This window comes from Elephas maximus, chromosome 1 (genome assembly GCF_024166365.1).
Source record: "Elephas maximus indicus isolate mEleMax1 chromosome 1, mEleMax1 primary haplotype, whole genome shotgun sequence".
Classification (NCBI taxonomy): domain Eukaryota; kingdom Metazoa; phylum Chordata; class Mammalia; order Proboscidea; family Elephantidae; genus Elephas; species Elephas maximus.
The window spans coordinates 43,368,985-43,393,581 of NC_064819.1; the positions used below are offsets into that span (position 1 = coordinate 43,368,985).

A 24,597-nucleotide genomic window follows, 5' to 3' on the forward strand; every position below is an offset into this window, starting at 1 on the left:
TCTCCCGATTCACACAGCTGCAGGGGCTGCCAAACCCAAAATCCAGACCACAGAGCTGAGAATCCTAAGACTGGCAGGCAAGCTGCTAGCTCAAGTCCTAAGAAGCAGAGGTAAGATGCATTGGAGCCTGTTACAGGATCTGGAGCCAGCAAAAGCCTGCGAGCCTTGACAGAAAGTCCGCCTACACTGGATGCAGGCCACACCAAAAGGAAACTCCCTTTCAAGTCATTGGCTACTCATGGCAGGTCCCATGATGGAGGTGATCACATTATATCAGATCTCATCATAAAGTCATTACATTATTATACAACTGCCGAATTACTGAGAATCATGGCCTAGCCAAGTTGACATACAACCTTAACAATCACAAAGAGCTCAAGCTGGTTGTCATAAGAGCTACACATTAAAGCTAGGTGTCAAAGGACAAGACCTCTAGTCCCCAGTGCCTAATGCAGTGTTTGGCACATACCTGATGATGCATGAATGCTGAAAAATAATAAAATAAAAATGTGCATTAAAGTAACTTTTTAAAAAGTCCACACACAACAATAAAATAGTAATACCTAACAGCATTTATTACGACTGAAACGGTTAGGGCAAATAAGTGATAAAATCTGAGATACAAGGACGAGCACAGAGCGGCTAGAATGGATTGTACACGGAATGGGTGGAGAACAAGTTTGGGGCCACACAGGAAAGCTTTGCAAGCGTCCTCCGTGATCTGGACTGCATCTTAAATACAGCAGGGAGTCAATAAGGCCCCTTGTCCCTGATCCTGACTGAGTTGTGTAAGAGTGTGGTTGGCGTGTGGAGACAGAGCAGGGCCACAATGAAATGGTGCTGGTAGATCCTTTGCGCTGGTGAGGTGCCTGCCCTGGGCTTCAGAGTAGGGCTGGGGACACAGAAAGAAGGCTTGCTCACATGCTTGGTAAGTGCTCCCTCATGGAGAGGAAAACCTGCCACAAAACAGGATGCTGTTGGCTGCGTTGTGCCTGATGAAGAATAGGAAAGGGTGGTCCGCGCAGAACCGGGGCCCGGCCTCCAGGCAGCACTCCACAATCACCGCAGCTGAGGCAGCAGCAGCCTCCGTGCCCTCCTCGTTGACCTCCAAGAAGGACTTGTGCACAAACTTGGACAGGAACAGGTCTGTCCCAGCCGACATGGCAGAAAAGTCTGCCTTGTCCTGCTGAAAGGCATCAACTACCCCCAAATTTTGAAGTACAGATTCCATGTCATGATCTTCTTCCAGTGTAAATCTTGGAAGGAGGACTTCAACTTCAGTGCTGCTCATACAGTCTGGCTTGGTCCAGGCTACAAATTTCTCAAAAGTGAGATTCTTTTCCACCTGAAAGACCAAGAAAAAGACTTTGAGATTCATACTTCTGGGGATACATGTGCCAAGCACACACGTACTCTCTGTCCTCTGGCAGATGGTGTCCTCTCTGCCAGGAAACTCGTGCAATCAGGAGCTTCCACCGCACCCCAAGTGCTTTACATACACGACTCCATATCAAGTAGGGAGACGCCAAGCAGCCAGAGGCACAGCTCCTGTGACAGACATCTTCTATCCTGACAATTGTCCACACCCAGATGACTAGGATTTTTTTTTAACATGTTTATTTTTGATGTTTTGAAAGCAAACCAATCCTGGTGAGAAAAAAAATTGGAAAAGAAAGGGCTCTTAGTGTGGTCCAAATCAAAGGCAAATCTGACTGGGAGGGGCATTCTGCCTGGTTTCCAGAGAAGAGGTGTCCCACTTAGGGAGATGGACAGAGTGAGCACAAACAGACTGCGGGTTCAGTCACGCTGATGCCTTAATGCACAAGATGGTACTGCCTTCCCCCAGGTCCAGAGCCTAGAATCCAGTGGCAGTACAGGCCACCCTCTCACTCTTGTAACCCATGCTGAAACAAAAACGAGGGGCCTCCACGGCAGGCTGTTCTGGCATCACCACCAGCACTGTGCTCCACAAGTCCCTGGTCCAACCACCCCCGCTTCTGTCCCTTGTTAGGTGAAAGGGTAAGACTAGCTTATGCGATATTTCAGGTTCTGAATAGCAATAAAGGTCCTTAGGTTCCAAAAGAACAATGCTAATAACAATGATTGCTATGATAAAAATAATGAAGAATGTTTATAGAGGGCTTACTAGGTGCCAGACAATGTGCTAAGCTTGCCACCTGGATAATTACAATCCTATTTTTTATCACGTAGATATTATCAATACCTCCATTTTCGAAAGGAGCAAGCAGAGCCTGAGGTGGTTTAATCACCTGGCAAAGTCACACAGATAACAATGGGAGAAGTAGGTCTTGGGTAATAGTATGAGTTCAAAGCCCACGTGCCTGAGCACTGTGCTTGGCAGAGGGGTCTGTCCACATCTCCAGCTCGGAAGGTGACTGCCAGAGATGGAAGCTGCATTACAGTCTATCCCGGTGAGAAAGGACTTGAGGGCTGTCACTGGATTCTTCCAACAGTCTTACCGTGCTGAGATCCACGTTGTCATCGGGGAGCAGAATGACCATACTCAGCTCTTCCCCGGCATAGGGCATCTCCAGGACCTGGGCCTGCACCTCCTTTGCGTAAGTGATTTTAAACGTAGCTTCCTGAAACATCATCTGCACTGGTTTTTGCTCCTTCTGAGGGGAATGAGCAGGAGAATGTGGAATTAAAAATGTTTTATCAAAAGAGGCAATATCAATTCCTGAAAGAGCTGCAGTTGCCTAAACAGTGTTTATCATATCCACAATAGAAACAACACTCAGTTCTGATTGTTGTTGTTATGAGCTGCCATCAAGTCAGCCCCAACTCATGGTGACCCCGTGTACAAGGAGACTGGACCATTGCGATCCACAGGGTTTTCATTGACTGATTTTTGGAAGTAGATAGCCAGCCCTTTCTTCCTAGTGCATCTTAGTCTGGAAGCTCTGCTGAAACCTGTTCAGCATCACAGCAACATACATACCTCCAATGACAGGTGGGTGGGGGCTGCGCATGAGGTGCACTGGCAGGGAATTGAATCCGGGTCTCCCACATGGAAGGGAAGAATTCTACCACTGAATCACCACTGCTTCTCCCATGCTCTAATTCACACATAAATGTCATCCCGCTCCTTCCTATCATCACTAAAAGGCACTGATCATATGCAGACAAAACATCAGCCTGGGCAAGTTGTCTTAGTTAGCAAACCAGAGAAGGGGGTCAGATTTTTCTCATTTAAAACATACCCAACAAATAATATAATCAAATACAATTAATTTTAAAAAGTTTCTATTTAACTAGAAAAAAGTTTTCATGATCATCATTGCTGATGAAGGTGGGATGAAACAGACAGCTTCACACTATGTGAAGGGGGTGTAAATGGATAAGTCTTCTCCGGGAGCTGCCCGGCAGCAAGTGCAAAGAGTGATATATGTATTCATGCATTTTAATCCAAAAATTCTGAATTTTTAATCCAAGGAAATAATAACAAATACAGAAGAGGTATATGAATGCCAAAGTTAATTGAAATGTTGAATTTATTAAATTAATTTTTTTTTAATTTATATAGAACAGCTATTATAAAAATGAATATTTTCTGAAATCAATGCTAGGAGAGTTCTCCCCCGCCCCCTTTAACTAGACAGTAGATTGCTTTAAATTTTGTGTATTTCATATTTATCTACATAAATATTACATATTTATGTATTTCCCAGAGCTGGGGATTTTGGCAAACAACTTTGATGCCTGCCTCAAGTAAAATTACACTTCACTGTGAAAACCAAGGTCTTTCTCACTCAATTTTATATGAGAAAGCTGTAAATCCTGAATGAATAATGATAAATTAGCAACATTTGAAATCCATAGTTAGTATAATTTTTAAAACACCTGATTATACAAATGTTTTCACATTCCCTCCCCTCCCTTCCTCAAGCCCACCGCAAACACATACATCACACCACCTTAACACCTATTTTTTTGCTTTCTATCTAAGCAATTTGGGCTTAAAGGAAAATCTTAAGTTTCCAGAACTAGGTGGCAGCAACGAACATATGAGAAATTACAGAAGGCAGTAAGAAGCAGTAATCAAACGCAAAAAATTATAGGTAGAAAATACTTCCAATTTCTTCAGTTTTTTCCACTGAGTTTCAAAATTTATTCAGAAATATCAAGTACAAATTTTTCAGCCTGTCATTTATGCTTTTCACTAAGTTAATTTTTTCCATTCAATTTCTTCATCAAACTAGCAAGATTTTGAAAGCTTCTCCCTACCTGGTTTATTTTAAAAGGCATTTTCCTTGTGTATGTTTTATTAAACTCTTCATTCCACCTTCCTTTGAAATAGACGGCATTGACAAAAACCAGCCTGGTCTGTGGATCGATTGAGTAACCTGGCAACAACTCTTGAATTTTACCTTTCAAGAAACGTAGAATACATTTAGTTGGTTTTATAAAAACATGATAGGTAAACTCTGATAAGACATATTGGCAGATGATGCTTGATTATTAATCAAAAGCCAGACATCCTTTTCTCAGATTTGTTTCTGTACGTAAGAAACAAAAACGACACATACAACCGGTATTTATCATCACCCACAGTTGGGGAATATCCACAAAGCTGATGATGGTGAAAGACTTCTAAATGACTCAAAGAGAATAGGTAAGTAGAAAGCAGAAACACTACCCCAGGTTGGAGAACAAGACAAGCAGAAAATGAGAGGTAGACTGGGAGGGCCTTGGCTATCTACTGTGGTTAAAGAGAGTGTTTGATCCAGTGCTCCAAGATTACATCCAATCTAACATGCCAGGACCACACCTGGATGAGTCAGAGGCAGCCCATATGAATGGCATTCTGAGGAACTAGCTGGCAATGGGCAGAATAAGTACAAAAGGATCTTCTGGAAGTCTCTGGAAGAGACATTACTATTCAATCCTCTAAACAAAGCAACAGGCAGCCCTGGAAAAGGTAATGTGGGACAAGTGAAAGATAATCCCTTCTTCCCCTGGATATTAAACTAAGTAAACTTAGTACACTAAGAGCATCCCTGAAAATTCACTGCCTCAAGAGGGCACAAGTGGTACATATTCTACTTCCTCCTGCAAGAAGAAATGGAAAAATAATTACTAAGTCTTTAAGCAAAGAGTACCTCTCGTTCTTCACTGTCTCATTTATTAACAGAAATAGGAATGTTTCTCATGGTGCTAAGTATGTTGGTTAAGAGGGGCCTGCATAGTTCACACATCACACCATCACTGATCTTGGGTCAAGGCCAGAGCATGTCCCTCTGTGAAATACAAGTGAATCAGACCCAACCCCAAACGGAGAGTATTTTCAGTCTGTGGAATTGATTAGCCCTGGGAGAGGGTGTGTAGGTGGCATATAAACAAACACTCCCCCCCAAAAAAAGAATCCATTGCCATCAAGTCAATTCTGACTCCTGATGACCCCTTATGTTGCAGAGTAGAACGGTATGCCATAGGGTTTTCAAGGTTGGGGTCTCTTCTCCAAGGGAATTCTTTTTGCGTTTGAACCACCAGCCTTTCAGTTAGTAGTTGAGTGCTTAACTGTGCACCACCCAGGGACTCCAGTTGGCCTGTAAGTAGGGGCTTATCAAGTCTAATTAAGGGAACTTAAATGGAAGACATGAGAGGGAGGCAGCAGAGTAAGTACCATAACAAGTCAAAGGGATGGGGGTGACGGTCCACACAGCGTCTAGAAAGACAAGGCCCAAAACATACAGTTCCAAGATGATGAGTAACCTGACAGTGTGAGCACTACAAGGTAAGTGAGAAGATTTTTTGGTGTAAGTTGTTAAACTGAAGTCTGGTCTACGAACAGGTTTCTTCTGAGGTTTGTATCAGTCAATGAGGGACCCTGGTGGCATAGTGGTTAAGTGCTATGGCTGCTAACCAAAGAGTCGGCAGTTCGAATCCGCCAGGCGCTCCTTGGAAACTCTGTGGGGCAGTTCTACTCTGTCCTATAGGGTCACTATGAGTCGGAATCAACTCGACGGCACTGGGTTTGGTTTTTGGTTTATCCGTCACTCTGGCCCCAGGACAATGAACAAAATTAAGTCTCTCTTGCTGAAAACCCAAGGATCTGATCCGCGCCTTTATAAGTCTACCAAGGTTCAAACATGCCCTGAGGCCCAGCCAGTCAACATCATCCTGAACACCGTAAGCACGAGTGAAATTTGAGGAGGATGACAAGAAACAGAAGTGGGAAATAAAGGATAATTCTGACCTTCAGTCTTTTTGGAGACCCAAGTGTTTATCTGTTTCCTGGACCTCTCTGGAGCTTTGGCAAAGGAGAGCTGCTCCAGCTCAGCGTGGTAGAACTGAAGGCAGGATTCCTTAAATGTCTTTGGAAAGAAAGGTGTTCCATGAGGCTACACTGCTAAATAAAATGTGAGCAAGATTCCCAAAATTCTGCATATTCTATACCTTTTATTAAAAACAGCTTACATATCTCTTAAAAGTGGTCATATCTTAGTCTACTCGATGTTAAAATATCAACATTTATAGAAATGCTGCGTGCTAAGCCATGAATAACCAGAGATAAATAAATGACCTTCAGAAGTATATTAAGTAATTCAAGGTATAACTACAGAATTGTTAAAAATTTTCTTTCTACCCTAAGTTTCTCAAGCTTTCTAGAATCTTTCATCCTGTACCACCAAGCATCTGAATACACCTTTTATTGTTCGATATGTTCAACTTACTGAGAGGAAATCATATGTCTCTTCTCCAAAGAGCCTGTTGGCTGTTCTGAGTAAGTACTGAGTGCCAGGTTTGTTAACTTCAGTAAGAAGTGACTGGAAACCTTGGTGAATATCTTCCTCCATATTTAAAGAAAGAGCCTGTTGAGAAAAATAATTTAAAATTATTGGTATTGCTCTTTGTTCTAAAAAAAAAAAAATTGCAAGCAAAATGTTTTCTTAAATACTCCATAAAATGTTTCTTTAAAAGGAAATTGTTCTTATTTTAATTGAGGGTTTAAAACATACTAAAGAAGCATACCATGTCAGAGAGACAGAGAGAGGAGAGTGTAGAAAGCGAGCAGGTGAAAGATTTGGCTGTTCTGCCTTAGCAGAGCTGTCTCGTTTAAAGATGAGTAACAGGAAAAAGTGGGGGCAGTGGTGGCTTAGTGGTGGAATTGTCACCTTCCATGCAGGGGACCTAGGTTCAACTTCTGGCCAATGCACTTCATGTGTAGCCACCACCGTCAGTCAGTGGAGGCTTGCATGTTACCACGATGCTGAACAGATTGAAGCTGAGCTTCCAGACTAAGACAGACTAAGAAGAAAGGCCTGGTGATCTACTTCCAAAAATTAGCCAATGAAAACCCTATGGATCACAACGGTCTGATCTGGGTAACACGGGGTCTCCATGAGTTGGGGGCTGACTGGATAGCAACTAACGACAACAAAAATAAGAACAAATGGAAAGGGTAAAGAGAGGTCAAAAGAGGGGCTATTATAAAATCCTGCATCCCAACTGTTATGGATTGAATTGTGTCCCCCCAAAATATCTGTCAACTTGACTAGGTCATGATTCCCTTGTATGACTGTGTACCATTTTATCTTCTGATGTGATTTCCCTAAATGTTGTAAATCCTATCATTATGATGTAATAAGATGGATTAGCCGCAGTTATACTGATGAGGTCTACAAGATCAGGTAGTGTCTTAAGCCAGTCTCTTTTGAGATATAAACGAGAGAAGCAAACAGAGAGACACGGGGACCTCATATCACCAAGAAAGCAGTGCTGGGAGGAGAGCACATCCTTTGAACCTGAGGTTCCTGCAATGAGATGCTCCCAGACCAAGAGAAGACTGATGACAAGGACCTTACTCCAGAGCCGACAGAGAGAGAAAGCCTTCCCCTGGAGCCGACGCCCTGAATTCAGACTTCTAGCCCACTGGACTGTGAGAGAATAAACTTCTCTTTGTTAAAGCCATCCATTGAGGTATTTCTGTTATAGCAGCACTAGATGACTAAGACACCAATGAAAACATAAAAGTGCCCTAAGTAATCAGAGGGGAAAAAAAAAAGATGCAATTAAAGATGCAAGGAGAAATGAGCAGGAAACACACACTTGGAATGGCACTACCTAAGAGACGTCATTTTCTGTTTCTTTCAGATCAAGCAGACAAAAGGAAATAAGGGCATAAAATGAGCAATATGATTAATATGACTAAACCAAAACCGAACTCATTGCCATCAAGTCAATTCCGACTCATAATAACCCTACAGGACAGGGTAGAACTGCCCCACAGAGTTTCCAAGGAGTGCCTGGTAGAGTCTAACTGCCAACCTTTTGGTTAGCAGCTGAACTCTTAACCACTATGCCACCAGGGTTTCTGAAATATGACTAAACCATAGTTAGTAAAATTGTACCCCAGAAAAAGAATATACAATTTTAAGATGTTACTTTAATATTTCTAAAAATGCATCGTATATTAGGCCAGAAAAAATGTCTTAATTAATCCTGAAATACAGATATTAAACAGGTTATATTCTCTGTAGTAAAGCAGAAATCAGTAACATTATAAATAAAATACCAATAATGTGGAAATGACCCTACTAAAAAGCTACTGAATACACTTTTCTAAATAAATAGCTCTTCTGAGTAAATAATTCTTCTAAATAATTGCTAAAAATGCCCTTTTAAATAACTATATAACCAATTATTTAGAAAATAATCAAAACAGGAACAATATATATCAAACCAAATGGTTTGGCTAAAGATATAAGCAAAAACACAGCATTAATTTTTTAATAACATCAAGAAATAAACTGAACAAAACTTTCAACTCGTGATGTAAGAAAAGCTACAGAAAAAAACCTAAGAACTTATGGAAAAATACAGTGATAAGTGAATCCCAAAGCTGGTCCTTTGGAAGAAAACACACACACACACACATACACACACACACACATCAAAAGTAGGCAAATACCTGGCAAATGTAAGAAAAATAAGAAAAAGCACCAAAAATGAGAAAAAAAAAGACACAGAGGGCATGTTAAAATAATATACAACTATGTGTAATTATTTCCAGCAAAGTATAGTTATGAACTGCCAAATTAAAGTCAAGAATATCAATATACCAGTAACAATGGAAGACACAGACAACTAATTCCAAAAAGGCTTAGGTGATTTTATGAATTTTTTTTAAATATTCAAGAAATTTGTATTTCTCACACCACAATTCACATAGTTCTATAGCACAGAAAAAGACAGAAAGCTACTAAATTCATTTTGTAAAGCTCACATATGATTGATAAGAAAACCTGTCAAAAACAGAACAGAAACGAAAGCTAAAACCACTTCACTGAAGACAGTCATAACACTACTTTCAGGATGAGCTAAGATACTTACCGCTTGCTACATGAAAGCTTTACATCGATTTTCTCAGGGAATCTCACATTAAGTGAAAGAATATTTACAAAGACAGCATGATCACTGAAGTATAAAATTTCGGTGGGAAAGGACTGGAAGGGTGGATGGTTGCCTCTGGGTTGTGGGTCCCTAGGGATTTTTTTTTTCTTCCTTCCTGCTACTTTTATTTTTAAGACCTTTATAATGGGATTTTACCACTTACATAATGAAGGAAAACAAATAATTTTAAAAATATTTCTGCTGCTCTTACAGCTTCACCTTGTGTTACACAGCAGTGTGTTGCCAGCTTCCTGAGGGTCCCGCTATTTTTAGGTGAAAACAGAGGACATCAGGGACTGTCAAGGGTCACACCTCAGAGGGACCAGACCAACTGAGTGTTCTCAAAAAACGCCCTGTAATGGTCTATTGGCTATCTTTAAACATAGAAAATTTTATAAAAATCTAAGTAAAAAGAACTCCCCTCTATACATAAACCTCTACTCTTCATAAAATGAGCTGGAAAATGATTAAAATAAGTTATCACTATCTAAAAAGGTCCTCAAAGGAAAAGAAAGTCACACTGAAACAAAAAGCAACCACAGTGACTCACACGGCCAAGAAGAAGGTGAAGACTTTGTGGTAGGTACTCTCCTGTCCACTCTGTAAGCCCCTTGGGGACAGGGATTGACCTTAGTCATTTCCAGATTAATGTCTGCTAAGCTAACTAGTATATGCAATGATAGTACATGTCAATATGTGTGACTGTGCATACACATATCTGTACCTGTAGTACACATCTGTATATGTAATTGTGCAAATGCTCAACTGTATGTATAACTAGTACATGTCTATATGTGTAATTGTGCAGCCACACATCTGTACGTGTAACCGTAGTACATGTCTGTATGTGTAACTGTAGTACACATCTGTATAACTGTGCAGACACACATCTGTATATGTAACTGTAGTACACGTCTGTACATGTAATCGTGCAAACACACATCTGTACATGTAACTGTAGTACATGACTGTATATGTAATTGTGCAAACACACATCTGTACATGTAACCATAGTACACGAACTGTATATGCAATTGTGCAGACACACATCTGTACATGTAACTGTAGTACATCTTTATATGTAATTGTGCAAACACATGTAACTGTAGTACACATCTGTATACGTAATTCTGCAAAACATCTGTACGTGTAACCATGGTACATGTCTGTATAAGTGTGTAGACACACATCTGTACATGTAACCACAGTACATGTCTGTATATGTAACTGTGCAGACACACATCTGTATGTGTAACCGTAGTACACGTCTGTATATGTAATTGTGCAAACACACCATAGTACATGTAGGTATACGTAGCTGTGCAGACACATCTGTATGTGTAACCTTAGTACACGTCTGTATGTGTAATTGTGCATATACACATCTGTATGTGTAATTGTGCAGACACACATCTGCACATGTAACCTTAGTACATGTCTGTATGTGTAACTGTGCGGACACACATCTGTACATGTAACCTTAGTACATGTCTGTATACGTAATTGTGCACACATCTGTACGTGTAACCATAGTACATGTCTGTATATGTAATATGCAGACACACATCTGCACGTGTAACCTTAGTACGTGTCTGTATATGTAATTGTGTAGACACATATCTGTACGTGTAACCGTAGTACGTCTGTATATGTAATTGTGCAGACGCACATCTGTATATGTAACTGTAGTACATGTCCTTTTATCCTAGTTTGCATATTCTGCTTTATTACTTTGCTGAGCTGGAAAGGCAAGTTAGTATATAAACCACTTGAAATAGACCTTAATTTACCTCTTCTTTTACTAAGGAATAATTATAGCTACAAAGTCTTTTGCTCCAAAAAAGAGAGATCTTAGTAGCTTAAGTTTAAAACAATTTTAGTATCATTTTCTAAACAAAGATAAAGTGCTTGCGCAAAATTTTGATAGTGTTCTCCTGGTTTTGAGAACTTTCCTGGGAAAATCTCATTAGGGAAGCTCTCTGCCTTCCCCTCCTTCCCTTCCGCCACGACCTAAAATGAGCCGGCATTCGCCCACATGGACTCCACTCCCCCAGGCTCTCCCACCAGCACTTCTACAGAGTCAGGTACAGAGCTGGATGATCTGGCAGAAAACCAGCAAAGCCAGCCCTTCTCCTGTGTGACAGCCACTCATACCTGGGCCATCTGGGCAGCGGTGTTTCTTTTTGCCCCCAGGAAGACCATGGCCAGGGCAGAGGAGATGCTCAGGGGAGAAAAAAACACATTGTGTGAAGGGTTTTCTTCACACAGTATCTTTAAAAGACGGATGGCAAAGGTTCCATTTGCTTCAGTGAGTGCGTCCATGGTGCAGTTCTGGAACGAGAGAACAAAGAGAAATGCTACTCCATACACCCCTCAAGGTTTGTTGACCCTGACTATGACGATTTTGGAATTGTACTTTTTTGTTTGCGTCTTAAATTCTTAAATAATTTGAGGAAAATCCTTTTAGTGTTGCTCTCCAGCCAAAAATAAATCCAAATTTCAAGATAATTAGGTAAGTGTGGTGGCGGCAATAGATCAAATGAGCTTGAGTACAAACACACACTCACACATTCATACACACCTGCCCACACATACACACACTCACACATTCATATACATCTGGTCACACACGCTCACACATTCATACACATCTGCTCACACAGTCACACATACGCATCTGCTCACACATACACACACATTCATACGTATCTGTTCACACATACACACACATTCATACACATCTGCTCACACATACACACATTCATGCACATCTGCTCACACATACACACACATTTATACACATCTGCTCACACACATTCATACACATCTGCTCACACATACACACACATTCATACACATCTGCTCACACATACACACACATTCATACACATCTGCTCACACACACACATTCATACACATCTGCTCACACACTCACACATTCATACACATCTGCTCACACATACACACACATTCATACACATCTGCTCACACATACACATACACATCTGCTCACACACACACATTCATACACATCTGCTCACACATACACACATTCATACACATCTGCTCACACATACATACACACATTCATACACATCTGCTCACACATACACATACATATCTGCTCACACACACATTCATACACATCTGCTCACACATACACACACATTCATACATATCTGCTCACACACACACATTCATACACATTTGCTCACACATACACATACATTCATACACATCTGCTCACACATACACACACATTCATACATATCTGCTAACACACACATTCATACACATTTGCTCACACATACACATACTCACATTCATACACATGTGCTCACACATACACATTCATACACATCTGCTCACACATACACACACACATTCATACACATCTGCTCACACACACATTCATACACATCTGCTCACACATACACACACTCACACATCTGCTCACACATACACACACTCACACATCTGCTCACACAAACACACACATTCATACATATCTGCTCACACATACACTCACATTCATACACGTCTGCTCACACATACACATACACATTCATACACATCTGCTCACACATACACACACATTCATACATATCTGCTCACACATACACTCACACATTCATACACATCTGCTCACACATACACATACTCACACATTCATACACATCTGCTCACACATACACACACACACACATTCATACGCAGGCTGTAAGGACACCACTCAATGCCCCACAGCTCCCCAGCCCTGCCCAGGGTGATGTGACATGAAACCCACCTGCGCACTCGAGCGCCACACGGTCTTCTGGCTGTTGTCCAAGCCGCTGCAGAGGCTGAGAAGCCGCTCTCTGTACGCTGGGAGCAGAAAGCGGCTCTGATCCCCTGGGCCCTGCGCTCACCGACTTCAGATGCGCAACGCCGCGGGCTCCGGGACTTCCGGTCTTCCAGCAGGCAGACCCGGGCGGAGGTCCGGGTTGGGGGCGGAGGTCCGGGTTAGGGGCGGAGGTCCGGGTTGGGGGCGGAGGTCCGGGTTGGGGGCGGAGGTCCGGGTTGGGGGCGGAGGTCCGGGTTGGGGGCGGAGGTCCGGGTTGGGGGCGGAGGTCCGGGTTGGGGGCGGAGGTCCGGATTGGGGGCGGGGCCGGGGCCGCGGCCGGGGCGGGGCGGGGCCGGGGCCCCCTGCTCGCACCTCCGGCATTTTCCCCTCCACTTCAGGAGCCTAGCCCGCTTGGAGGCGAGCGTCCGGGGTATGAATAGGTTGTGCACGGCGGCCCCGAGCCGGATTTTTCTGGAAGGGAATGCGAGCTGAAATGCGCTGACCGCTAGCTCAGGCTGAGGCCTCGGCGCGCCCCCGGCTGTGGAAAGAGAGACCGCGGGACCCGGGGACAGGCCGAGCGAGCGCGGAGCCCTGCGTCTTTCTGCCTCCGGGAAGCCCAGGCAGAGTGGCAGCTCCGGTTTCGGGACAGGGAGGTCCCTTAGATCTTCATTCAGCCTGTGTCTTGCACCAATGAGGGGTTCCGCTGGAACGGAAGGATCTCTTCCTAGTCCCACAACTAAAGAGCAGGCCTGAACCCTATCTAGACCCGGGCTCTCCAGCCCCTTTCACCCAAGCTCTCTCGCTACAGCTGCTTGATTGCAGTGTTGTTGGGAACAGCCCTGTCATCAGTGCAAGTCAGAAAGAGACTCCGCCTCAGCCGGGCTCGGACATTGGTCCAGTCCCCGGCTGGGGTTAGGCCCAGGGACCACTTGGTTCAGCCGCCCAGGATGTTTTCAGAGACCAGCACTTCCCATCGCCTCATTTGCCAGCTTCCTCCTGAGGCTGTTCACAGTTGGCGGCATTACAGACGGTCATGGATTGAATTGTGTCCCCCCAAAATATGTTATCAACTTGATTAGGCCATGTATGGTTGTCCTCCATTTTGTGATTGTAGTTTTTATCTTGAGAGGCTTACTGTGGAATTGTAACACCACCCTTACTTGGGTCACCTCCCTGATCCAGGGTAAATGGAGTTTCCCTGAGGTGTGGCCTGTGCCACTTTTTATCTCTCAAGAGATAAAAGGAAAGGGAAGCAAGCAGAGAGTTGGGGACCTCATACCACCAAGAAAGCAGCACCAGGAGTAGACAGTTGCCTTTGGACCCAGGGTCCCTATGCCTGAGAAGCTCCTCGACCAGGGGAAGATTGAGGACAAGGACCTTTTTCCAGAGCAGACACAGAAAGTCTTCCCCTGGAGCTGACTCCTTGAATTTGGACTTTTAGCCTACTGTACTGTGAGGAAATAAATTTCTTTTTCTTAAAGCTATCCACTTGTGGTATTTCTGTTATGGCAGCACTAGATGACTAAGATAGGGCCATGAAGACCTACCCTGCAGGAGATCTGCCTGGGTGGTAGATTACCGCCAGGAGCTGCTGCCAGAAGCATAACCTGTTGTTTCATTTTTTTATTTTCCTTTTTTTCTTGTACCTGACCCCAATTATTGACCTTAAGGGCAATCTCAACAAGTTGTGAAATATTCCTAGACCTCCTTCTAACTTTTGAGGCTTTCACCTGATACCAGGGACGCTCTGGCTGATGAGGGTCATATTTATTAACCTGGCATTCTCTGGGTCTTCAGGGTTTATATCAGTAAACTGCCGGTATGCTTTGTATACCCGTTCTAGGAAGCCAGGGGGATTTTCCTTGGGGCCTTGTTATACATCCTCAACTTCCCTAAGGCTTTTCTGTTTTGGGGCCCCTTTCTGTCAAACAGTTTTTATAATGTTTTAACTGTCCTGCTATAGCTGATATCTGTGGCAGGGACAGCCACAGATACCATTGGGAGGGTTGAGGTTATGCAACTTGTTGGCTTCTTGGCGTGCCTTTTCTAAGACCAACTTTGTTCCTTTGGAGTTAAAAGAATATTCCAATTATATAGGTCAAACATGGAGAATGGTGCATGGAACCTTATAAAACCTCTAGGCTGGCCGTGGTGATCAAGTTGGGCAGACATTTGACTCAGTGAATATTGCCCTGAGGAGACTTGGGTGGATTCCTGGCCAAATTGCACCCCACTACTGGTGTGTGCTGGGGAGACTATTTCCTGGGCAGGACCAGGAGTTTCTGACTCACGAAGGGCCGGGAAGCAATTCATCAGAGGGGTGGCAGAGGTTTCCACCAAAGAGGTAGTGGTTGCTAGCCCGAGAACCAGGCTTACACCTCAGGTGGGAGAGGTATGGATAAATGCAAAAAAAGACCACACTCACTGGACTGACAGACACTGGAGACATCCCAATAGTATAGCCCCCGGACACTCTTTTAGCTCAGTAATGAAGTCAGTGCTGAGGTTCACCCTTCAGCCAAAGATTGGACAGGCCCATAAAACAAAATGAGACTAAACGGGCACACCAACCCAGTGGCAAAGACAAGAAGGCAGGAGGGGACAGAAAAGTTGGTAATACGGAACCCAGGGTTAAGAAGGGAGAGTATTGACATGTCGTGGGGTTGTTAACCAATGTCATAAAACAGTATGTGTACTGTTTAATGAGAAACTAGTTTGTTCTGTAAATCTTCATCTAAAGTACAATAAAAAAAAAAGTTCAAATCCGCCAGGTGCTCCTTGGAAACTCTATGGGGCAGTTCTGTAGGGTCGCTATGAGTCAGAATCGACTCGATGGCAGTGGGTTTGGTTTTTGGTTTAAGCTGTAAACAACTTGATTTTGATATTTTTTGTCTGGTCCTGGGCTGCAGCCTGCCCTGTGATAGGTATGCACCTTGCAGGGTTTGGTCAATAGACAAGGCAAATGAGGTGACTATAGCCTAGTATGCAAATGAAGTGTCTGTGGTCTACAAGAGGGGATTGGTCAGTTTGTGGCCCTCTGTGGGAAGAGTCCATGCCTTGAAATTGACAAGGAGTTGTATATATAAGCAGCCAATCCCACAAAAGTTTTTCAGACAGAAAGAAGCAGGAAGAGAAGCAGCAGGAAAACATGGAAGAAAGATGAGAAGAAAGCAGAATCAGAGAAAGAGGAGGCAAAGAACCTCCTAAAAAGAGTTATAACACAGATCAAAGGCTATAATACTGAATATAGCAGGAGGCCCAGGAGGAACCCAGTGGCAGAGCTGGCAGCGACAGACAGCAGGGCCAAGAGGAGCCTGTCCTCAGGGGGCTTAGAAGAGGCCTCTTCCTGAGGTGGCTGAGAGGTGGCTTGCATGGCTGAGAGGAGCTGAGGGAGCTGTCCTGCACAGAAGAAGAAGTCTGTTTACATGCTTCCTGATCCTGATCCTGATCCTGAGTTGTAGCCTGATGACTGGGATCTTGAGTTGTACCCTGTTACTTCCTTAAGAAACCACTTATCTGTAAGTATAGTCATGAGTTCTGTGTGACCTTTGCAACTGATTATTGAGCCCAGCAGAGAAGTAGAGAGTGCCGTGGGAGGGACAGCTGGTGTTAGAATTGGGAAAAAGTTTGGAGAGTGGAAGCATGTCTGATCTCTGCCTCATAGGGATCAGCCTTGGTCTGATCTTGATTTGCATTATCCCCCTGAAGTTAGACAGGATCTGACACTACTACTAGTACTACTCCCATTGTATAGAGCCCAAATCCCACTTTATTGGTGGACACTTTGAATTAGGGGCATCTATTTTTTATTTGGGATCCAGAGCTCTGGTGGCACAGTGATTAAGAGCTTGGCTGTTAACCAAAAGTTTGGCTGTTTGAATCCACCAGCTGCTCCTTGGAAACCCTAGAGCGCAGTTCTATTCTGTCCTATAGGGTCCCTATGAGTTGGAATTGACTCAATGGCAACTGGTTTGCCTTTGTTTGTTTTTTTTTTTTTTTGTCTGGCTGGCTGCTTCTCTCAGGGCAGCTCTATGAAGCATGCTCCCAGGATTGATCCATATGAACCCTGAAAAGTAGAAGGAAAGCCCCGGAAAGAAGCTTGTTACTAAGTCAAAAGTTATTACTGTTCCTGTTCGCTATTGTAAGGAGCCCTGGTGGGACAATGGTAAAGGCCTCAGTGGCTAACCAAAAGGTCAGTAGTTCGAAGCCACCAGCCACTCCATAGGAGAAAAGACCTGGTGATCTTCTTCTGTAAAAATTTCAGCCTAGCAAAACTATGGAGTGGTTCTCTGTCATATAGGGTTGCTATGAGTCAGAATCGACACCATGGCACACAGTAATTAGTTATTACAATTTCAACAAATTATCACAAGTCCGGCACTTTTAAAATTTCTATTAGACTTTACTTAAAAATAGTGAGATCCGAGGCGGAGCTAAGATGGCAGAATAGACAGACACTTCCATCGAGTCCTCTTTACAACAAAGACCCGAAAAAACAAGCGAAACGAGTATATTTGTGACAAGCTGGGAGCCCTGAGCATCAAAGGCAAGCTTAGACAATGAACTGAGGGGCAGGGGAAGGAAGAGACCTTTCAGAAGTGGAGAGGAGTTGCTGGACCTGAATTGCGGGGAGCCCTCAGGCACCATTCCCAGAGCAGCTGCCAGGGCGGCAGCAGCAGTGGGCGCAGTTTCCTCAGGGAGAAGCAGCCAGCCACACAGCCCACTCACACCTCCGGAACCTGAGGAGAAGGGCGCTCTCGGCAAAAGCTAAGTACTTGCGTATATTTTACCGCCGCCCCCATCCCCAACCCAGCTTCAGCGGCTGAATCCCTAGGCCTGAGATAGACCCTGGTGAGCACCTGGAGCCCTTCTCCTGGCCTTGGGGAGGGAAAAAATTTCCAACTGGGGGGAAAAGATAATTTGCTAGCTCCATTAACTGGGGGAGCTCAGAACAGATGAGGCTCCTGTCCAGGCATAAACCGTCCATGGACCTTGAGCACCTTTCCCTTCTGCATGGACCTGTGTGGGCTTATTTCGGGAGAATAGGCCCTTGTTGGCAAACTCCAACCATTTCAGCGGTGCAGTGGAGAGGTGGGTGTTTGACGTTTGACATTGCTTTGCCTATTAAACAAGGTCCTCACCTACCCAAAACAGGGACCTAAGGACTGGTGGCTCCACTTGGGTCACCAAACCACCTGTGACAGGGGCCCAGGGATAACTGGTACCTCCCAGTCCTTACAACAAAATCTTTGGGTGACCATGGTCCCTCTGCAGAGCCCACCCACCAGCACACTCTAGGGAACAGAGACGTGTTTTCCTCAGAGACACTTAGGGGTTGGTTCTCAGCCCCCTGCCTTGTTCAGAGCATGACCCCGTGCTGCAATCGGATACAGGTATATAAGCCAATCACCCCACCCCTCTAAGACTGTAGGACAGAGCCTGTATCACACACTTGATATCAGCTACCTAGAAACCTGAGCTGAATTCACACAAGAAAACTGAATGGACTCCTAGACTGATATAACTGATAACAGCTCTGGCCAGACACCAGAGCTCCAAAGGTGAAAATAATCAAGCTACTCACTCAAGCAACCCATAAGGTTATAACAAAACAAAGCAAGCAGCCACAACACAGTAAGCAAGCACAAACTAATACAATAGCTTATAGATGGCTCAGAGACAACAATCAATATCAAGTCACATAAAGAAACAGGCCATGATCGCCTCAGTAGACTCTCAAAACAAAGAATCCAGGGATCTTTTAGATGAAAGTGCATTCCTGGAATTACCAGATGCAGAATACAAAAGTTTAATATACAGAACCCTTCAAGACATCAGGAAGGAAATGAGGCAATATGGCAGAACAAGCCAAGGAACACACAGATAAAGCAAGTGAAGAACTCAGAAAGATTATTCCGGAACATAATGAAAAGTTTAATAAGCTGGAAAAATCCATAGACAGACAGCAATCAGAAATTCAGAAGATTAACAATAAAATTACAGAATTAGATAACTCAATAGAAAGTCAGAGGACCAGAATTGAGCAAGTAGAAGCTAGAATTTCTGAACTCAAAGATAAATCACTTGAAGAAAAATCAGATAAAAGAATTTTAAAAAATGAAGAAACCTTAAGAATCATGTGGGACTCTATCAAGAGAAATAACCTATGAGTGATTGGAGTACCAGGACAGGGAGGGATAACAGAAAATACAGAGAAAATTGTCGAGGATTTGTTGGCAGAAAACTTCCCTGATGCTGTGAAAGATGAGAAGATATCTATCCAAGATGCTCATCGAACTCCACATAAGGTAGATCTTAAAAGAAAGTCACCAAGACATATTATAATCAAGCTTGCCAAAACCAAAGATAAGGAGACAATTATAAGAGCAGCAAGGGATAAAAGACACGTCATCTACAAGGGAGAGGCAATAAGAATAAGCTCGGACTACTTGGCAGAAACCATGCAGGCAAGACGGCAATGGGATGACATATTTAAAAATTGAAGGAAAAAATTGCTTGCCAAGAATCATATATCCATCAAAACTGTCTCTTTAATATGAAGGTGAAATTAAGACATTTCCAGATAAACACAAGTGGAGGGAATTCGTAAAAACCAAACCAAAACTACAAGAAAAACTAAAGGGAGTTCTTTGGTTAGAAAATCAACAATATCAGGTATTGACCCAAGACTAGTACACTGGGCAGAGCAACCAGAAGTTAACCCAGAAAGGGAAATCCAAAAACAAAGAGCAAGATTAAAAAAAAAAAAAAAAAAGCCCAACACAGGGTAACTGCGATGTTATTAGATAAAAGAAGACAACATTAAAATAATAGAGAGACCAAGAAATGTAATCATACACCTTCCATATGGAGAGGAAGATACGGCGATACAAAGAAATAAAAGTTAGTTATAAATTTAGAAAAATAAGGGTAAATAATAAGGTGGCCACAAAGGAGACAAACTATCCTACTCATCAAAATAAAATACAAGGGAAAAATACAGACTCAGCAGAAACAAAATCAACAACCACAAATATGAGGAAAGGACAATATATAAAGAAAATCTACTCAGCACATAAAATCAAGTGGGAAAAAGAAGCTGTCAACACACAAAAAAAGACATCAAAATGATAGCACTAAATTCATACCTATCCATAATTACCCTGAATGTAAATGGACTAAATGCACCAATAAAGAGACAGGGAGTGGCAGAATGGATTAAAAAACAAGATCGGTCTATATGCTGCCTACCAGAGACACACCTTAGACTTAGAAACATAAACAAACTAAAACTCAAAGGATGGAAAAAAATATATCAAGCAAACAACAATCAAAAAAGAGCAGGAGTGGCAATATTAATTTCTGACAAAATAGACTTTAAAGTTAAAACCATCAGAAAGGATAAGGATGGAGCTTATATAATGATTAAAGGGATAATAAACCAAGAAGATATAACCATATTAAATATTTATGCACCCAATGTCGGGGCTGCAAGATACATAAAACAAACTCTATCAGCACTGAAAAGTGAGATAGACAGCTCCACAATAATAGTAGGAGACTTCAACACACCACTTTCGGTGAAGGACAGGACATCCATAAAGAAGCTCAATAAAGACACACAAGATCTAAATGCCACAATCAAAAAACTTGACCTCATAGACATATACAGAACACTCACCCAACAGCAACCAGCTATACTTTCTTTTCTAGTGCACATGGAACATTCTCTAGAATAGACTACATGTTAGGTCATAAAGCAAACCTTAGCAGAATACAAAACATCGAAATATTACAAAGCATCTTCTCTGACCATAAGGCCATAAAAGTGGAAATCAATAAGAGGAAAAGCAGGGAAAAGAAATCAAACACTTGGAAACTGAACAATACCCTGCTCAAAAAAGACTGGATTATAGAAGACATTAAGGATGGAATAAAGAAATTCATAGAATCCAGTGAGAATGAAAACACTTCCTATCAGAACCTTTGGGACACAGCAAAAGCGGTGCTCAGAGGCTGATTTATATCAATAAATGCACACATCCAAAAAGAAGAAAAGGCCAAAATCAAAGAATTATCCCTACAACTTGAACAAATAGAAAGAGAGCAACAAAAGAAACCCACAGGCACCAGAAGAAAACAAATAATAAAAATTAGAGCCGAACTAAATGAAACAGAAAACAGAAAAAACAGTTGAAAGAATTAACAAGACCAAAAGCTGTTTTTTTTAAAAACTCAACAAAATTAATAAACCATTGGCCAAACTGACAGAAGAAATACAGGAGAGGAAGCAAATAATTCGAATAAGAAATGAGAGGGGAGGTATTACAACAGACCAACTGAAATTAAAAGAATCATATCAGATTACTATGAAAAACTATACTCAAACAAATTTGAAATCCTAGAAGAAATGGATGAATTCCTAGAAACACACTACCTACCTAAACTAACACAAACAGAGGTAGAACAACTAAATAGAGCCCTAACAAAAGAAGAGATTGAAAAGGTAATCAAAAAACTCCCAACAAAAGAAGCCCTGATCTGGATGGCTTCACTGCAGAGTTCTACAAAACTATCAGAGAAGAGTTAACATCACTACTACTAAAGGTATTTCAGAGCATAGAAAAGGATGGAATACTACCAAATTCATTCTATGAAGCCACCATATCCCTGATACCAAAACCAGGTAAAGACACCTCAAGAAAAGAATATTATAGACCTATATGGTTATCCCTCATGAATGTAGATGCAAAAATCCTCAACAAAATTCTAGCCAATACAATTTAACAACATATCAAAAAAATAATTCACCATGAGCAAGTGGGATTCATACCAGGTACGTAGGGATGGTTCAACATTAGAAAAACAATTAATGTAATCCACCACATAAATAAAACAAAACATAAGAATCACATGATTTTATCAATTGATGCACAAAAGGCATTTGATGAAGTTCAACACTCATTCATGATAAAAACTCTCAGCAAAATAGGAATAGAAGGAAAATTTCTCAACATAATAAAGGGCATTTATACAAAGCCAACAGCCAACATCGCCCTACATGGAGTGAGCCTGAAAACATTTCCATTGAGATCGGGAACCAGACAAGGATGCCCTTTATCACCACTCTTATTCAACATTGTGCTGGAAGTCCTAGCCAGAGCAATTAGGCTAGATAAAGAAATAAAGGGCATCCAGATTGGCAAGGAAGAAGTAAAAGTATTTCTTTTTGCAGATGACATGATCTTATACACAGAAAACCCTAAGGAATCCTCAGGAAAACTACTGAAACTAATAGAAGAGTTCAGCAGAGTATCGGGATACAAGATAAACATACAAAAATCAGTTGGATTCCTCTACACCAACAAAAAGAACTTCGAAGAGGAAATTACCAAATCAATGCCATTTACAGTAGCCCCCAACAAGATAAAATACTTAGCAATAAATCTTACCAGACATGTAAAAGACTTATAGAAAGAAAACTACCGTACACTTCTGCAAGAAACCAAAAGAGACTTACGTAAGTGGAAGAACATACCTTGCTCATGGATAGGAAGACTTAACATTATAAAAATGCCCATTTTACCAAAAGCGATCTATACATTTAATGCAATCCGATCCAAATCCCAACGACATTCTTCAATGAGATGGAGAAAGAAATCACAAATTTCATACGGCATTACTGAAAAAGAGGCATTACTGATTAAGGCGTTACTGAAAAAGAAGAACAAAGTAGGAGGCCTTACTTTACCTGATTTTAGAACCTATTATACCACCACAGTAGTCAAAACAGCCTGGTACTGGTACAACAACAGATACATGGACCAATGGAACAGAATTGAGAATCCAGACATAAATCTATCCACATATGAGCAGCTGATTTGACAAAGGCCCCAAAACAGTTAAATGGGGAAAAGACAGTCTCTTTAACTAATGATGCCAGCATAACTGGATATCCATCTGCAAAAAAAATGAAACAAGACCCATACCTCACTCCATGCACAAAAACTAACTTAAAATGGATCAAAGACCTAAATATAAAATCTAAAATGATAAAGATCATGGAAGAAAAAATAGGGGCAACCTTAGGAGCCCTAATACATGGCATAAACAGTATAGAAAACAAAAAGAACGTGGAAGAAAAACTAGATAACTGGGAGCTCCTAAAATCAAACACTTATGCTCATCCAAAGACTTTACCAAAAGAGTAAAAAGACTACCTACAGACTGGGAAAAAGTTTTTAGCTATGATATTTCTGATCAGCGCCTGATCTCTAAAATCTACATAATACTGCAAGAACTCAACTGCAAAAACACAAATAACCCAATTAAAAAATGGGCAAAAGATATGAATAGACACTTCACTAAAGAAGACATTCAGGTAGCTAACAGATATATGAGGAAATGTTCACGATCATTAGCCATTAGAGAAATGCAGATCAAAACTACAATGAGATTTCATCTCACTCCAACAAGGTTGGCATTAATCCAAAAAACACAAAATAATAAATGTTGGAGAGGCTGTGGAGAGATTGGAACACTTCTACACTGCTGGTGGGAATGTCCAATGGTACAACCACTTTGGAAATCGATTTGGCGCTTCCTTAAAAAGCTAGAGAGAGAACTACCATATGATCCAGGAATCCCACTCCTTGGAATATATCCTAGAGAAATAAGAGCCTTTACACGAACAGATATATGCACACCCGTGTTTTTTGCAGCACTGTTTACAATAGCAAAAAACATGGAAGCAACCAAGGTGCCCATCAACAGATGACTGGATAAATAAATTATGGTATGTTCACACAATGTAATACTACACATCGATAAAGAACAGTGAGGAATCTATGAAACATTTCATAACGTGGTGGAACCTGGAAGGCCTTATGCTGAGTGAAATTAGTCAGTTGTAAAAGGACAAATATTGCATAAGACCACTATCATAAGACTTGAGAAACAGTTGAAACTGAGAAGAAAACATTCTTTTGTGATTACAAGGGGGGGAGGGAGGCAGGGTGGGAGAGGGGTATTCACTAAATAGATAGTAGATAAGAACTACTTCAGGTGAAGGGAAAGACAGCACACAATACAGGGGAGGTCAGCACAATCGGACTAAACCCAAAGCAAAGAAGTTTCCTGAATAAGCTGAGTGCTCCGAAGGCCAGCGTAGCAGGGTCAGGGGTCTGGGGACCATGGTTTCAGGGGACATCTAAGTCAGTTGGCATAATAAAATCTGTTAAGCAAACATTCTTCATCCCACTTTGAAGAGTGGTGTCTGGGGTCTTAAACACTAGCAAGCAGCCATCTAAGATGCATCAATTGGTCTCAACCCACCTGGAGCAAAGGAGAATGAAGAA

General features: G+C 42.0%; 1 protein-coding gene across 2 annotated transcripts; it reads right to left on the bottom strand.

Moving 5' to 3' along the window:
• Nucleotides 1-567: 567 nt before the first annotated feature.
• On the bottom strand, nt 568-13,499 carry SERPINB9 (serpin family B member 9). Of its 2 annotated transcripts, XM_049882486.1 has the most exons (7): nt 13,205-13,495; nt 11,572-11,748; nt 6,699-6,836; nt 6,221-6,338; nt 4,249-4,391; nt 2,481-2,636; nt 568-1,345 (listed from the first exon to the last, which is right to left on the bottom strand). In XM_049882486.1, the coding sequence occupies exons 2-7, from the start codon at nt 11,737-11,739 to the stop codon at nt 941-943; spliced, it is 1,128 nt and encodes a 375-aa protein (XP_049738443.1). In that variant the 5' UTR covers nt 11,740-11,748; nt 13,205-13,495; the 3' UTR covers nt 568-940. The 2 variants fall into 2 exon arrangements, with proteins under 2 accessions (XP_049738443.1, XP_049738452.1); XM_049882495.1 differs by lacking the exons at nt 4,249-4,391; nt 6,221-6,338 and having other exon boundaries at nt 13,205-13,499.
• Nucleotides 13,500-24,597: the final 11,098 nt, after the last annotated feature.